Source organism: Oenanthe melanoleuca, chromosome 26 (assembly GCF_029582105.1).
Source record: "Oenanthe melanoleuca isolate GR-GAL-2019-014 chromosome 26, OMel1.0, whole genome shotgun sequence".
Taxonomy (NCBI): Eukaryota; Metazoa; Chordata; class Aves; order Passeriformes; family Muscicapidae; genus Oenanthe; species Oenanthe melanoleuca.
The window spans coordinates 5,851,758-5,866,556 of NC_079359.1; the positions used below are offsets into that span (position 1 = coordinate 5,851,758).

The window sequence follows — 14,799 nt, forward strand, 5'->3', positions numbered from 1 at the left end:
GGCCAATCACAGCGGGCGGCGGCCGGCGGGGTGGGAGAAAAGAGAGACAAACAGTTTTCTTAACCAATCATCGAGCGTTTCTTGCTGGGTGAGGCCCTTGGGGCGTGGCCCCGGGGGCGGAAGCGGCGCTGCGCGTTCCCGTTCTCTCAGCGTTGCTTCCGGTGCCGCTGCCGCTGCCCGCGGGATGTAGCGGCCGGTGAGGGACGGGCGGGGGACCGGGGAGTCCGAGTGCCGCCCGGGACGGGCGGGGCCGCTGCTTCCAGCCCGCCGCGGAGAGCCCTGCCGCCGGCCCTCCCGGTCCCGGTAACTCTGTGCTTCTTCGCCCCCCCAGCGCGGCGGCAGAAGGACGCGGAGGAACCTTCACCAGCTGCCTCGGAACCGCACGCACCCGCCGCCCCGATGGCGTCCCGCAAGGCCCCCGCCGGGGCCGGCAGCGGGCTGGCGGCCGCCGGCCGGGAGCGGGAGCGGGAACGGGCGCACCTGGAGCTCGCCGAGCTGGGGCCGCTCCTGGAGGAGAAAGGGGACCAAGGACCCGCCGGCGCGGCCAGCGTGAGCCCCTCCGAGACCCTCGGGCGGGAGGGATCCAGAGCCTGGCTCAGTCTCCTCGCTCCGTCCCCGCGGATTATCCCGGGAATCTGCCCATTATCCCATTAATTAATAGCTAGAGTACGGCTCCGTGTCGTTCCTCGGGCCGGTCCGTGTTCCGAGCCGGCCCAAACTCTGCTCCTGCCGAGCAGGCATGGAGCCGGGATAGTCCTTCGCAGGGATGTCACCGGGATCGCGGTGTCTGTGCCGGGTGTTCCCAGGCTGTTTCCAGTATTTCCACAGGGCGGGGAATCACCTTCCCGAGCCCCTTCCCGGCTGAGGAGAGCGGGAGCTGTGGTGGGACCCAGCGCGTTCCCAGCTCGGAGCCGCCTGCGCTCGGGTTGGCCGGCTCGGGTCTCCCGGCTGGGCCGAGCGGCCATTCCAGCCTTGGTTGTAGGGATGAAAATCCCTGGTGGTAATCCCGTTTTTCGACAGGACAAATCTGAGATTAGCCCGCCTGGCATGGGTCAGGCAGCAGTGTGTTGCATAAAAGAGGATGACTAGCGAGTCCTGCCCGTCCTCTCAGACGGATGATTGCCAGCACCCCTGGTGCTCTCAGAAGGGCAGGGGTGATTCCTCTCCCGGGGCTGGAACGATTCCCTCCCGGCTCTTCTCCCTGCAGGCCGAGGAGCCGCCGTGCCCAGCAGCCCGCGAGGAGGAGGAGGAGGTGGTGCGGGTGCTGACCCTCCCCCTGCAGGCTCACCATGCCATGGAGAAGATGGAAGAGTTCGTGTACAAGGTACAGGAACCTGCGGCAATCCCGCGGTCTTGATTCTAGAGCAGATTCCCCAGCCCCCGGTTTGGGGTGACAGGATGTGTCGGATGAAGCTCCACGTGGCTGCAGCTGGCTCCAGCTCTGCTGGGCTGCTCTCAGCAGCATCCCCGGGAAGGGGATGGCCAGAATGGGGGTTGGCCCAGCCATGGTGGGTGAGGACCTGGGAGCTATGCCAGTGTTCCTGCGGGCCTGGGTGGGGCCCGGGAGCTCGAGTGCTGGCCGGGGTGTCAGCCGGTGCCCGCAGTCACCGTGGCTCCTCTGCTTCATCCATGACCTAATGGGAGTTTCTACCACAGGGAACAGTCTGTGGATGTGGAAGGGTTAAAGCTCAGAATATTAATCGCCCCTGACTCCCTGGGGGCGTCCTAGAATCACTCCCTTCGGGGCCTGGGGATCAATCATTGTGGGAACTGAGGTGGGGGTAAAATCACTCCCTGGACGGTTGTGGGGAGCAAAGTGCAGGACATGGGTGGGTGCCTTACAGGGTCCCACAGGGCACCTGATGTTGGAGAAGCCAAACTTCCTCTCCCCAGGGAGCATCCCAGGACTGGGATCCCTGTGGACTGGGGCTCTGGGCTGCCCTGACCCCTGGTGTGCTGCAGGTGTGGGAAGGACGCTGGCGCGTGATCCCGTACGATGTCCTGCCCGACTGGCTCAAGGACAACGATTACCTCCTGCACGGGCACCGGCCCCCCATGCCCTCCTTCCGCGCCTGCTTCCGCAGCATCTTCCGGATACACACCGAGACGGGCAACATCTGGACACATCTGCTGGGTGACTGACCGCGGGGAAGGGGCAGCCCTGGGGCTGCATTAGGGTCAGAGGGGGCTCCGTGCCAGGAGGATCAGACATGGAGTGCCTGGAGCTCCTGGATCCCCTTGGGAGAGAGGGACCAGGGCTGGGCTCAGCCACTGCAGGAGTGGGGTGGTGAAATGTGGCAAAACAGGGAAGCCTCAGTATATTCCTCTGAAGTTAGTCCAGAGGAGGCGACAGAGATACTCTGAGGGCTGGAGCTCTTCTGCTGTGGAGACAGGCTGGGAATGCTAGGAATACTTTGCCTGAAGAAGAGAAAGCTTCAGGGGGGTGTTAGAGCCCCTTCCAGTATTTAAAGGGGCTCCAAGAGAGCTTTGAACAAGAGCCAAGAGTCACAGGATAAGGGGGAATGGCTTCCCACTGCCAGAGGGTAGGGTTAGATGGGATATTGGAAGAAATTCCTCCCTGTGAGGAAAGTGAGGCCCTGGCCCAGGTTGACCAGAGAAGCTGTGGCTGCCCCATCCCTAGCAGTGTCCAAGGCCAGGTAGGAGCAACCTGGGATCATGGAAGGTGTCCCTGCCTATGGCAGGGGGTGGAATGTAGTGAGGTTTAAGGTCCCCTCCCACCTAAACGAGTCCTGTTTCCATGGCCCTGTGAAACACAGCAGCTCAGCAGCTCTTTGCCCTGTGCCTGCCCCTTCCCCTGACCCCAGCCCTTCTCATTTGCACTAACAAAGGCCTCAGCCAAGGACCCACTGTGAGTTACTGAACACCCCTGGGATACATGGAGGAGCATGGCCAGGGCCGTTCTTATCCCACTGTCCCCCTGACTTCCCTCTCCATGGGTTCCTGCAGGGTTTGTTCTGTTCCTCTGCCTGGGGATCCTGACCATGCTGCGTCCCAACATGTACTTTATGGCTCCTCTCCAAGAGAAAGTGGTGTTTGGAATGTTCTTCCTGGGAGCAGTGCTGTGCCTCAGCTTCTCCTGGCTTTTCCACACTGTCTACTGTCACTCGGAGAAGGTCTCGCGGACTTTTTCGAAGTGAGTCAGCATGAATGTGGTTGTGTGGTCTCCTGGGAGGTTTTGGGTTCTTGCAGCACTTCCTCTTGGAAAGCACTGTTCCCAAATGTTTTATCCTTGGGGGAAGGGAGCATCCACCCAATCCAGCATGGAACTGAGGAGAACCACAGCAGGGTTCTGGAGGGTTCTGCCTGAGCACCTTAAATGTGTCAGGTCATGGGCCTCAGGTGCATGATAAAGATCCTGGGACCCTGCAGCTCCCAAGGGAACAGGATCTTGGCTCCCAAGAAAACGGCCTTTGTGCTCCCAAGGGAACAGACTCTGTGTCTCTCACAGCGCTGAACTGAGGAGGGATCTCATTCTCACTGAGCAGCTGGGGACCATGGCCAGTTTGGCAGGTCCCAGTTTACTGGATGCTTTTAAAAACCTCTGTTTTGGATTCAGTTTAGACTGAAACCAAATGCAAAGAAGGAACACAAACAGGATTCCCAGCAGAGTGAGAAGGCTGGTCAGTGGTTTGTGCCTCTTCCTGGGCTGCTCCAAGTGTTAAGCTCCCGTCAGCCTTTGCAGTGAGGCTCTCAAATAACATTCTGCTCCCACATGGCTGTTAAAGGAATTTTTTGGGTGCTGCTTGCTGGGAATCCTGCTTATCCCCTTTGCACAACCCTCAGAGATCCCATGGGATCCTGTCTCCAGAGCAAATCCAGCAGGAATGCCCTTGTGTTCCTGGGAAGGCAGTGTGGGCAGTGCAGGGGCTGTGTTTCAGTGGTGAGATGAGTGGAGGATCATAGATCCATGTGCACAGGGATTTGTTCCCGCTGGTTTGAGCTCCAGCCTCCTCTTGCCCCTTATTAGCATTTGCACTGTGCCCAGGCCCTTTCTCCTGTCACACCTGCCCTGATGGGATCCCAGCACATCCCTCCTACCCAGTGACTCCACTCAGGTGCAGCCTGCAGGGTTCCCACACATGGAGGGGGTGGATTTTGGGGCTCACCTGTGGCTCTCTGTCATTGCACCCTGGCTGCAGGCTGGATTATTCAGGAATTGCACTGCTGATCATGGGGAGCTTCGTCCCGTGGCTCTACTACTCGTTCTACTGCTCCCCACAGCCAAGACTCATCTACCTCTCCATCGTCTGTGTCTTGGGTATCTCTGCCATCATTGTGGCACAGTGGGACCGATTTGCAACCCCCAAGCACAGGCAGACCAGAGCAGGTAGGAGCTCCCTCCTCCCCCAAGTACTGGGAGGCACTTTGGGCAGATCCCATTTGGGAGAAGCTGTGGGCACCTGCAGGATTCATTCCCCCAGAGCAGCACACTACTGCAGGGAGTGGCCTCCTGCCTTCTCTTGCTGTGCTGGGGATTCATCTCCTGAGCAGAGCCTGAGGTTCGGAGTTTAAAAATAGCCTTGGGCGGGCTGGGGCTGTGCCTTTTCTGACTTCTCCAGGAAGCAGTTTAGCAGCAGGAATCTGCAGCTGAGGTGGAGGAGGAAGGCATTCCTGAGCTCTTCCCTGCCAGGGACACACTGGCTGGTCCCTGCCTACCTGGGGGTGGAGTGGGAGGCCTCCAGCCCCACACCCCAATTTACCCCCACAGCACTCACTGAGCACCAGGAGACACCTCCCTCCCCAACTCCTAGGGGTCCTGAAGCAAATGTCTCATGTATGGCTACATGAGTGAGGAAAGACCATGCTGAGACAGAGGCCACCTGAGAGCCCTCAGGTGAGGGCAGGGGGCAGGCAGAACTCACGTCCCCATGGCTCCTCCCCACTCCATCCTGTGCCCCCAGCATGAGAAGGATCCAGCTGAGTGCCACCCAGAGCCTCTCCAGGCCAGTGTCACCATGGTGTCACTTGTTCTCTGCCAAGTCAGCAGAGGCCAGAGTTGAACATTTCAGCTGCTGAGCTCCTTCCTCAGGAGCTGCAAGAAATTACTTTCCTGGAAGGGGTGGCTGTGTTCCTGGTGTGATCCAAAGGGCTGGCACCTTCCAAAATGTCCATTCCCATAGCCAGGAGCGGGAGCTGCTGCAGCCCTGCATGAGAAACACTGGGTGGGTTCTACCCACAAGCACAGGGATGGTTTGTCTGGGATGTGGAGCTGTGGGTCCCTTATTTTGTGAAGGATAAGTGCCATGAGGACTGGGGAAGTTTAAGGAGTGTTTGGATAGCACTTTCAGGCACCGGGTGGGATTGTTTGGGGGTCTCCAGTGCAGGGCCAATAGCTGGACACAATGATCCTTATGGGTCCTTTCCAGCTCAAGATCCTCTGTGAACTGAGTGAAGAAAAGCTGCTTCCATAGCACAGGATGAGGGATCAAGGGGAGTGGGTGGGAGGAGCAGCTCCCCCTCCACACTGAGCTGTTTTCCCTGACCTCCTCTCTGGGCCGCAGGCGTGTTCCTGGGGCTGGGACTGAGCGGGGTCGTGCCCACCATGCACTTCACCATCGCCGAGGGCTTTGTGAAGGCCACCACGGTGGGGCAGATGGGCTGGTTCTTCCTCATGGCTGTGATGTACATCACGGGCGCGGGGCTCTATGCTGCCCGCATCCCTGAGCGCTTCTTCCCGGGCAAGTTTGACATCTGGGTGAGTGTGGGGGTGAAGGGGCTGTCTGAGAGCAGCTCTGCAGTCTGGGGAGGGGACATTGAGGGGCTGGAGGTGTCTGGCTGTGCCTTAGCACATGCTGGCAGGCAGACCTTGAATGGGTTCTGTGTGTGGGAAGGGCAAAGTACAGGGTAGGAATCGCTGCTGGGTGCGACAGAGCGGAGAGTAGAGGGCAGAGGACAGTCCTGGAGCAGCGAGGAAGAAGAGGAGGAGGTGTTGTTGGTGTTGCTGTCCCCTTTGGTCTGGTCTAAAGGCTTCTTTTTGCTTCCCTGCAGTTCCAGTCTCATCAGATCTTCCACGTGCTGGTGGTGGCTGCAGCCTTTGTCCACTTCTATGGGGTGTCCAACCTGCAGGAATTCCGTTACGGCCTGGAAGGGGGTTGCACAGATGACTCTCTCCTCTGAGAGCGCCTGGTTTTAGTACAAGCTTCCTAAGTGCTTTTTAAACTCTTGTCTTTGCTAAAATCAAAGGAAGACTCAAAACCATTTGGGGTTGTTGGTTTGTTGGTTTTTGATGGTTTTTTTTTTTTAAGAAACAAAACAAATAAGAAATGGATAAATCCTTTAGCAAAGTTGTTGACCAAATCCTCACCCCCTTCCCCTTGCACTGCGCTGGGGCTGCAGGGGGCTCCCGACTCCTTCAGACAGTGTTTTAGCTGCACTGGGATCCCCTGCTGCTCTGACAGCACAGGGAACAGCTCCCTGCTCCCACACACCGAGCACATCCTGCTCCTCACGCACCAGAGGTTTTGCATATCTCCCCACAGCAGTGCCTGGCTGGGGCAGCCCCAGGCACAGGCACATACTCATGTAATTTAAAGTTTTAATTGTCTGTTTTGTTTTGTTTTCCTTGACAAAGTAATGTAAACATAAATGAAAGAATATTTAATATTTAATACTAAGCTTTAAGACAAAACGCTGCCACCGCAGTCCTCGGCTCCATCACTGTCAGGAGGAGGGAGGAAGGACAGTGTTGTAGGGAATGTAGAGCTGCTGTAGCTGATTGAAATAAAAAGGTCAATAGTTCAGTGTCACTGCTGTGTCCGTGTCATTTTTGGGGTGGGGGAAGAGAGGACTCTGGGCACCCCAGGAGCAGGGCAGGAGCACCCAGTGGGATCCCTCCAGCTGTGGTGGACTCTGGACTGGGCTGGAATAAAACAGGAAATTGGGGTGTTGTGTGATGACAGGGCAGGAAACCCAGGCCTGTCTGGTGACAGTTCTGGGGCTGTGACTGTCCTGGGGGCTCAGGAGAGGTGTCACAGCCTGGCTGGGGTCGGGGCAGTGCAGGACCATGCCCCAGTCAGAGGCTTCTCCTGGTGCACAGGGGACAGTGACTGTCAGGCAGTCTGGAGGGGCAGACACCAGCACAGTTAAGCCCAGCTCAGGCAGCTGAAGGCCCTTGCCTGACCTACGGGTGAAGAAGTGTAAGCAGAGCCACTGAAGCTCCTGTGCCACCTCTGCTTGCCATCCCCCAGAGGTGGGGGTGTCCTTTTGCTGAGCTATTTGGATGTGGCCTAGCTCTGGAAATCCCCCAGGCTGGATATTTTATCAGGAACTGCCAGCAAGCAAAAGCTTCAATGAGTTAATTAACAAGTTACAACAGAAAACCTCCCTGGATGAGATTTTGTAACTGCTGGCAAGAAGGAAGGGCTTCCACAGCTGGAGTTTAAGGACAAAACCACAGAGCAGATGTGGTAACTCTGCTCAGGCCAGGATTGCAGATGAAAAGCAGGAGGCTGCACTGGCAGCAGGTGAAATGCTTCCCCCTCCAGCCCCATAACCGAAATCCAGCAGGGAAGAGGCTACATTCCAGCTGTGTTCACTGCAGGTGAGACATCCCAGAGGAGAATCCAAGACTTTCACTCCAGTCTGTGTCCAAAGGATGACAAGACTCTGGTCCTTGTCTCAAACCTCCTTGTATTCTACCAGACATGTAACATTACAGCAATGGAATATATCAGGAATAAATAGATTTTCTTTCTAAAAGTTCTCCTGAGCAGTTCGACATTGAGAAATGCTGCAGGTCCTCCTGGCATGGTGTATAAGGGACAACCACTGGTGTAAGTACAAATCTTCTCTGCATCCTCCAGGTGGGACCGCTCAGGAACAGGGAAGAGAAGGAGAAGGAGAAGGAGAAGGGAGAAAAGAGAAGGGAGAAAGGAGAAGGAGGAGGTGGAGGAGGAGGAGGAGAAGGCGGCAGGGGACCATCATTGGTACTGTCGGTAGTCACTGAACGGGGGTGGCTGGAGCTGGGATGGATCCTCTGACAACTGTGGGCCTGGAACAGGGACATGGGAAAAGGCAAATAAATACCAAAATGCAGGAGAGTCTTCCTATTAAAAGAATTCTCAGCTGGTTTGTTTATATAAATACCTCTTAAATTAATCATAAATCCTGGAATTGTTTGGGTTTCATAAAAAGTTTCAAAAGTTGCATAGAATCACAGACTGGTTGGGTTGGAAGAGACTTTAAAGATTATCTACCCCCTGCCATGGGCACAGACACCTTCCTCCACCCCAGGTTGCTCCAAGCCCTGTCCAACCTGGCCATGGAATTCCATGCCAGGACTGGGGCAGCCACAGCTTCTCTGGCAACCCGGGCCAGGGCCTCATCACCCTCATAGGGAGGAATTTCTTCCTAATATCTCATCCCACCCTGCCTTCTAGCAGTGGGAAGACCATTCCCCCTTATCCTGTCACTCCAGGACCTTATCCTGTCACTCCAGGACCTTGTCCTCTCCAGATTTTAGGAAAACTATGCTGTGCAAGGTGCTCCCCTGTGTCCAGGGGCACATCTGCAAAGCAAATCCTTATGACACATCCTCTGCTGCTCCTCACCATTTGGGAACTGTGTGGAGGCAAATCTCGTCAGCAGAATTCCAGCTCCTTCAATCAGGGCCAGGAGAATTCCTCCCATGGCAGCAGATCCAACCATGGCAACAGGGCCGTCTGGAAATGAAAAATACAAACCAACACTTTGTTTCTTTGCTACATGTTAGAATCCAGTGAATCCCAGGATGGTTTAGGCTGGAAGGGACCTTAAAGATCATTTTGTTCCACCCCCTACCATGGGCAGGGACACTATCCCAGACTGCTTCAAGCCCCAGCCAGCCTGGCCTTGGACACTTCCAGGCATGGGGAAGCCACAGCTTCTCTGGGTAACCTGTGTCAGGGCCTCACCACCCTCTTCATGCCTTAATCTCTCCTAAAGCAGGCTCAGAGAAGTAATTTTGCATCCATTAACCTGCATTAAAGGATAATTCCTAGGTAACTCCCACCATCCTCCCTTCAAAGAACACCAGGAACATGATTATTACCGCACAGGAGAAAAGTTTCAGATTATTTTTCAACATCTGAGACAGCAAATTCCAATTTGGGTGTCACAGACTGTTGCTTTGACATAACAACGAGAACTGTACATTTAGAGAATAGATTTTCGACTGATATCCCCAGTTTCTTACTTCTTGCAGCTAAAATGGCTCCAGTCAGGGCTCCACTCGTGATGGAATTCCAGGGATCTTCCTTCCCTCTCATTCTGACCATACTGCAGTCAATCATGGAGAACAGACCACCCCAGACAGCAAAGCTCCCTGTTCCAAATCAAACCAAAGCCACTTTGGAGAGAGCAGAGAAGCCAGTTGTGCTGCACAAGATGCTGTGGTGTTACTGTGCTCCCTTTCAGACATGAACTAAATTCCAACTCATAAAGAGTCAAATACAGGTTAAAATCAATACAGGAAAATTTCCAACTTGACATGTCATCATCCCCCCTCCTCTCATTTTATGTATCATCTCACTAATCTACAATTAACTACAGAAAATTTATCAAACTGTGATTAAAATGGAACTTTCATCCTAACAAAGTCAGATTAGCTAAGGGAACTCCGAGATTTACCCCTTTTTAACATATTTCCTGACAGAGGATGCACGGTCATGTCACACCTCACACCTCACCCAACCCTGCTCCTATGGCCCCAGGAGTTTGGCATCCTACAGCACATGCATGGACACCTCCAAGTTCTATTTTTGATCCAAGCTGGATCATTTCTTGTAATGAGTTAGTTTTATCTTAACCCCCTCCCTAACATGAAGAGGTTCCAGGAAGCTCTGCTGTTTAAGACCAGTTATTACTGCTAGTTTATCACTCCAGGAACACAGACTGTTTCCTCCCCAACCAAACTCATTTTGGATACATCAGAACTGTATTTACCCATTGCTTGGGGAACAAATCTGCTGAGACTCAGCTCAGGTGTCAGTGCAGCTGCACCATGTTACATTCCCAAACTCTGTGACCTAACAACAGTCAATTCTGTACAGCAAAACCCCAAAATGCATTATTACCTCCCAGCTGTGGAGCTCTGGTTTTAATGGCTGTCAAACTGCCCCGCAGACGGTGGTTCACACCCTAAAATAAGAGAATCCAGTTAAAACAAAACAGGAAAATCTTACAGCCAAGCTGAGTCTATATTGCAAAAGCCTGCCACAGGCCCAACACATTTATTTCTGAGCTGTCCCTACACAGCAGCTGTGAGAAGCTGAGACAAAATGTGGTTTACACCTATTTCACTATTTATTACTCCCATACAATACTGGGCACAGGTACAGATGGGAATCATAGTCACCAGGCAGGAAACAATCGGGGTTCACATTCTGAATAGCCCAGTGCCACTGAAGGAGGCACTACAGAAACATTTTAGCAGGATAAGCAGTGATTTTTCACGTGTATCATTTTTTCATCCTATCTGATGGACAATCCCACTAGCTGTCCTATGTTCTGTCATTCCTGCAGGTGTCTCTGCAGCCAAGAGAAGCAAAATAATGCTGAGCCTTCCAGAGTCCAATACTCAGCACATCACCAGGATCCCACAGAACAATTACACATTTTCCCACATTTTAACACAATTTAAAGAATATCCACCAAGTTTTATTTTTGTTACAATCACTCAGAAGTGGGGATAGGTATATTTAGCAAGTAAAATTAAGAATCTAATTAAGCACATAGTGCTTTTTAAGTAAAGTGTCTGCAGGATCTGACTAGTTTGGAAACAGTTATTTATTAAACCCACCTCAAACCAACAGCTTACTGTCAGAGTAACATCAAAAACACCTTATATATGAAGTCAGAGAAATTTTAAAACCAATGTTCAAGCAGCAATTGAATCTTAATTTATCAAATGTCTCTGCAATGGGTTTATAGCCAGAATTTTACAGCAGATATCCTGAAAGTGAAAACTGACTTGCATTAGCAAAACTTCACTTCCATGTTTACTCACTCCTGCATTGAAACCAAACCTGAGCATTAAAAAATGGAGTAAATAAAAGGAGCAATGATTAAATAATAGATTGACTAAAGAAAATTATACCCTTTAATATAAATCTGAAGGAGAAAAAGATTCTTTCTTTGAGTTGTTCCATGTTTTAAAAGAAAGGGAAAGGCTAGGAGAGAAAGGAGAGCCCAGGCTTCATGTCCCCCCATGCAGACATAAGCACAGGCAGGAGATCAGCCAAGATAGAGCTTTCCTGCTGCACTTCTCCATCCTGAGGGAAACATTCATCAGTTAGGGAGGAACAAGCTACCAGTGGCCCACTGAGGCCACCAGAGCAAACAGGGAAGCAGCAATTTTATTCCAAAAGATGAACCCCCACAGATCTTGAGCCAGGACAGACTCCCATGGTCTGGTTTAGCAATGTACAGGTCTTTAATCAGCCCTGCTCCCTGCACAGGGATTTATCACCCTTCCCTGCACTGCTGAGCTCCCTAGGGGATGGCAGTGGAGGCAAGACTGCAATGCACCTTCAGGGGGTTTTACTCACCACTGGGGAATTTCGGAAGCCTTTGATAGCCTGGAAAATGCCCCCTCCTATGGCCCCCATGGTGAAGGCCCCTCCACAGTCATCCACTATCCTCCAGGGACTGGAAAGAAAAATAGAGATGAAAATATTAAATCCCATCATGTTAAATGGTGCGAGTGGGATGGATCCAGCACTTTGGCACTGGTATAACTGGGGTGAAGATCGAGCCTGGTGGCTGTTCTGTTCATATCCAGCTCACTGAGCAAGCAGCAACAAAAAAACAAGAATATTACAGCAAAACAAACTCAACCTTTGCCAGAGTCTCCTGGCCCACTTCCCTGGAGTGGGAAGTACCAAATATGAAACGCCTGAACTCCTCACATGAGGCAGAGAGACATATTTTCATCGTGGCAAACTCCTGCAGAATTCCAGATCTGCCCTACTTACATAATGTAAATACCTTTAAATTCCCTGCTCTCATTCTTCTCTTGACCTACAGAGAACTGAGGTAGCAAATTCCACGAGACTCAGCTCCCAGTTGGCACAAGATGTGTTTTCTTGAATCACTCACCCTTTTCATTAGTTCTGTTTATTTAAGACTTCAAAGTCATCTTTACTGAGCTGGAAAGGCTTTTCCTGATGCATCCTGGATCTTTGAAGTCCATTCAAACAAACCAGAGAACCCCTCGGAGGTACAGCACCAACAACTCCTGCTCCAGCTCCACAGAGCAGCCAGGAAAACTTTGCATAGATGCACCTTCCTGCAGCACAGGCTGTCAGTACCTGCCAGGGGAGCCTTAATTTGGGGTTCAGAACCTCTGCCAAGAACTGGAGCCTTGCAACCCTAAACCAAAGCACTAAATTAGGTGAGCTTTAAGATGCCATTAACTTCTGTTGTCACTGTGGGTAATTTCAGAGCAAAAAATAACAAAGTTGTTTGGTTTCTTTCAACTTGTATTGAGATCTTCCAGCCAAGCACTCAGGTGATTTAACTCCTGCACTGCCAATAATCAGAAAATGCAAAAATTAGCCTAAAACAGAATGCAGGTCACAAATCTGAGCACCATGGCAAGCTCAGTGCTTCTGTCAAGCAGCAGCATTGATGAGCACTTCCAATTTCACTTGGAATGCCATGTTTCCCTTGCTGAGGATCCCCTACAGCTTCCAGCTCCTGCACATGAGAATATCATCCTCACCCAAGTGTCACCACAGAGTGTCCTCAGTGACAGCTACATCCAGGTCCCAAACCCATATGGCCTGAGGAAGCAGGGGGGTGTACTTCATCCTTCATCACCTCCTGTTTGTCTGCCCTGCCTGCACACGGTCTCATCTTAATACAAGCCCTCAGCCCTAACTGCCTTGGAAGGGGCTGCCCAGGAGACGGTGGAATCCCCGTTCCTGGAGATGCTCAAGGAATGGGTGGATGTGGCACTCAGTGCTCTGGTTGACAAGGGGGTGCTGCAGGCCGAAGGCGAGACCGGCAGCGCACACCCGCCGCCCCGGCGGCGCACGAGCAGCGCGCGGCAGGGCCCGCCGGCTCCCCGCCGCTCCGGGAGGCTGCCCCGGGCCCAGCGGCCCCCACGGCACCACCTCCGCCGCCTCCCTCAGGGGGCCCCAGCAAGGTCAACACGCACCCCCGACGGCGAGAGGCCCCAGAGCGCGCCCGCCCCGCTCCCCGCCCCTTCCCGGCGTTCGCGGATCCCGATCCCGATCCCGATCCCGATCCCGATCCCGATCCCGATCCCGATCCCGATCCGCCCCGCTCCGCTCCCCTCACCAGGGCTCGCGAGCGTACTCCTCCATCTTGCTCGGCCCCACCACCTCCCCGCGCGCGATTGGCTGCGGCGGCCCCGCGCCGGCCAATGGCAGCGGAGGGCGGGACGTGTCTGCGCGTGCGCCATGCGCCGGCCCCGCCCCCAGCGCTGATTGACAGGCGCGGTGAAGGCCGGAGTGTCTTGTGGCGCCTCAAGGCCAGCGGTTTGGGAATAGTCATTAGTGCCTGTCTCGAGGTGTGTGCTGTGGAGGCGGGATCCTGATAAATCCAGGGCTGATGCATTCAGAGCTGCCAAGAGCTCCCGTGCGCCCAGCCACACCACATCTCATTGCTCTGAACCACACAGGCCTGGACCATCTCTCTGATGAGGACAGACTGCAGGAGCTGGGTTAGTCCAGAGAACTGAGAGGGGATCCCATCAACCCTGACAAATATCTCCAGAGGGTGTCAGGGGACAGCGCCAGGCTCCTTTCGGCGGTACCAGTGACAGGATGAGAAGCAATGGCCATAAACTAAACCCCAAGAAGTTCCACCTCAGTGTGAGGAAGAACTTCCTTGCATGGAGGGGGAACAGCTGCCTAGGGAGGATGTAAAGTCTTCTTCTCTGCAGATAATCCGAACACCTGAAGTGTTCCTGTGCCACCAGGTGACCCTGCCTGTGCAAGGGGCTTAGACTGGCTGATCTCCGGAGGTCCCTTCCAACCCAGCAGTTCTGGGATTCTTCACTTCACTATTGCACACTGTGGTGGCTGGAACCAGCTCCAGAGCACGGCCCAGGTGTACCCAAACACATCCCCAGTCCAGCTGTTGGTAGCCCATGAAGGACAGTCAGTGCAGACATATCCAGAGCTCCTCTTATTCTGGGGTGAAAACATAAAGTTTCTTTCTGCTGCTTTATTTTTGCAGCCCCAAGAGCCCTGTGAAATATGGTCTAGCAGAACTGTGCCAATATCCCAGTTAAAATGGACTGTGTGGTGACCAAGATAAATCACAGTAAGACCATCCACTCTAAGCCATAACAAATTTGGGGTGTCCCCTGCTTCTCTCCCAGATTTTCTGCTGATGTGGGAATATTTCCCCACAAAATTATGCTCTGTTGTACCTCGCCTGGTTGGACATTTATAGAATAGCATAATAGACTTTTGTAGGTTGGAAAAGCCTTCTAAGATCATCAAGTCCAACTATTGCCCTGGAACTACCACTAACCCAGTAAATCCTTCAGGGATGGGGCCTCCACCACTGTCCTGGGCAGCTATGCCAGGACTGAACAATCCTTTCAGGGAAGAAATTTTCCCAATATTCAACCTAAACCTCTGCTGGTGCAACTTGAGGCCATTTCCTTTTGTTTCTTGTTCCCTGGAAGAAGAACCTGACACCCACCTAGGTTCACCCTCCTGTCTGTTAATTTCTTTCACCCCCAGACTCTGTAACTCAAATTTCTCTTCCAAAACACACAATGTTCAAACATTTCTAGCCTTGTATCCTGAAAAGTGAGCAGAC

At 53.1% G+C, this 14,799-nt stretch overlaps 2 protein-coding genes across 2 annotated transcripts; one reads left to right on the forward strand and one right to left on the reverse strand.

Annotated features, from left to right (window-relative positions):
* Positions 1-108: 108 nt before the first annotated feature.
* On the forward strand, positions 109-6,767 carry ADIPOR1 (adiponectin receptor 1). The gene is made up of 8 exons (XM_056511168.1): positions 109-196; positions 332-549; positions 1,208-1,324; positions 1,963-2,134; positions 2,968-3,154; positions 4,161-4,348; positions 5,523-5,716; positions 6,010-6,767. The coding sequence occupies exons 2-8, from the start codon at positions 400-402 to the stop codon at positions 6,136-6,138; spliced, it is 1,137 nt and encodes a 378-aa protein (XP_056367143.1). The 5' UTR covers positions 109-196; positions 332-399; the 3' UTR covers positions 6,139-6,767.
* An 863-nt stretch (positions 6,768-7,630) lies between these two features.
* TIMM17A (translocase of inner mitochondrial membrane 17A) lies at positions 7,631-13,447 on the reverse strand. Its single transcript, XM_056511169.1, has 6 exons — positions 13,303-13,447; positions 11,547-11,646; positions 10,074-10,137; positions 9,194-9,322; positions 8,571-8,681; positions 7,631-8,011 (listed from the first exon to the last, which is right to left on the reverse strand). The coding sequence occupies exons 1-6, from the start codon at positions 13,326-13,328 to the stop codon at positions 7,941-7,943; spliced, it is 501 nt and encodes a 166-aa protein (XP_056367144.1). The 5' UTR covers positions 13,329-13,447; the 3' UTR covers positions 7,631-7,940.
* Positions 13,448-14,799: the final 1,352 nt, after the last annotated feature.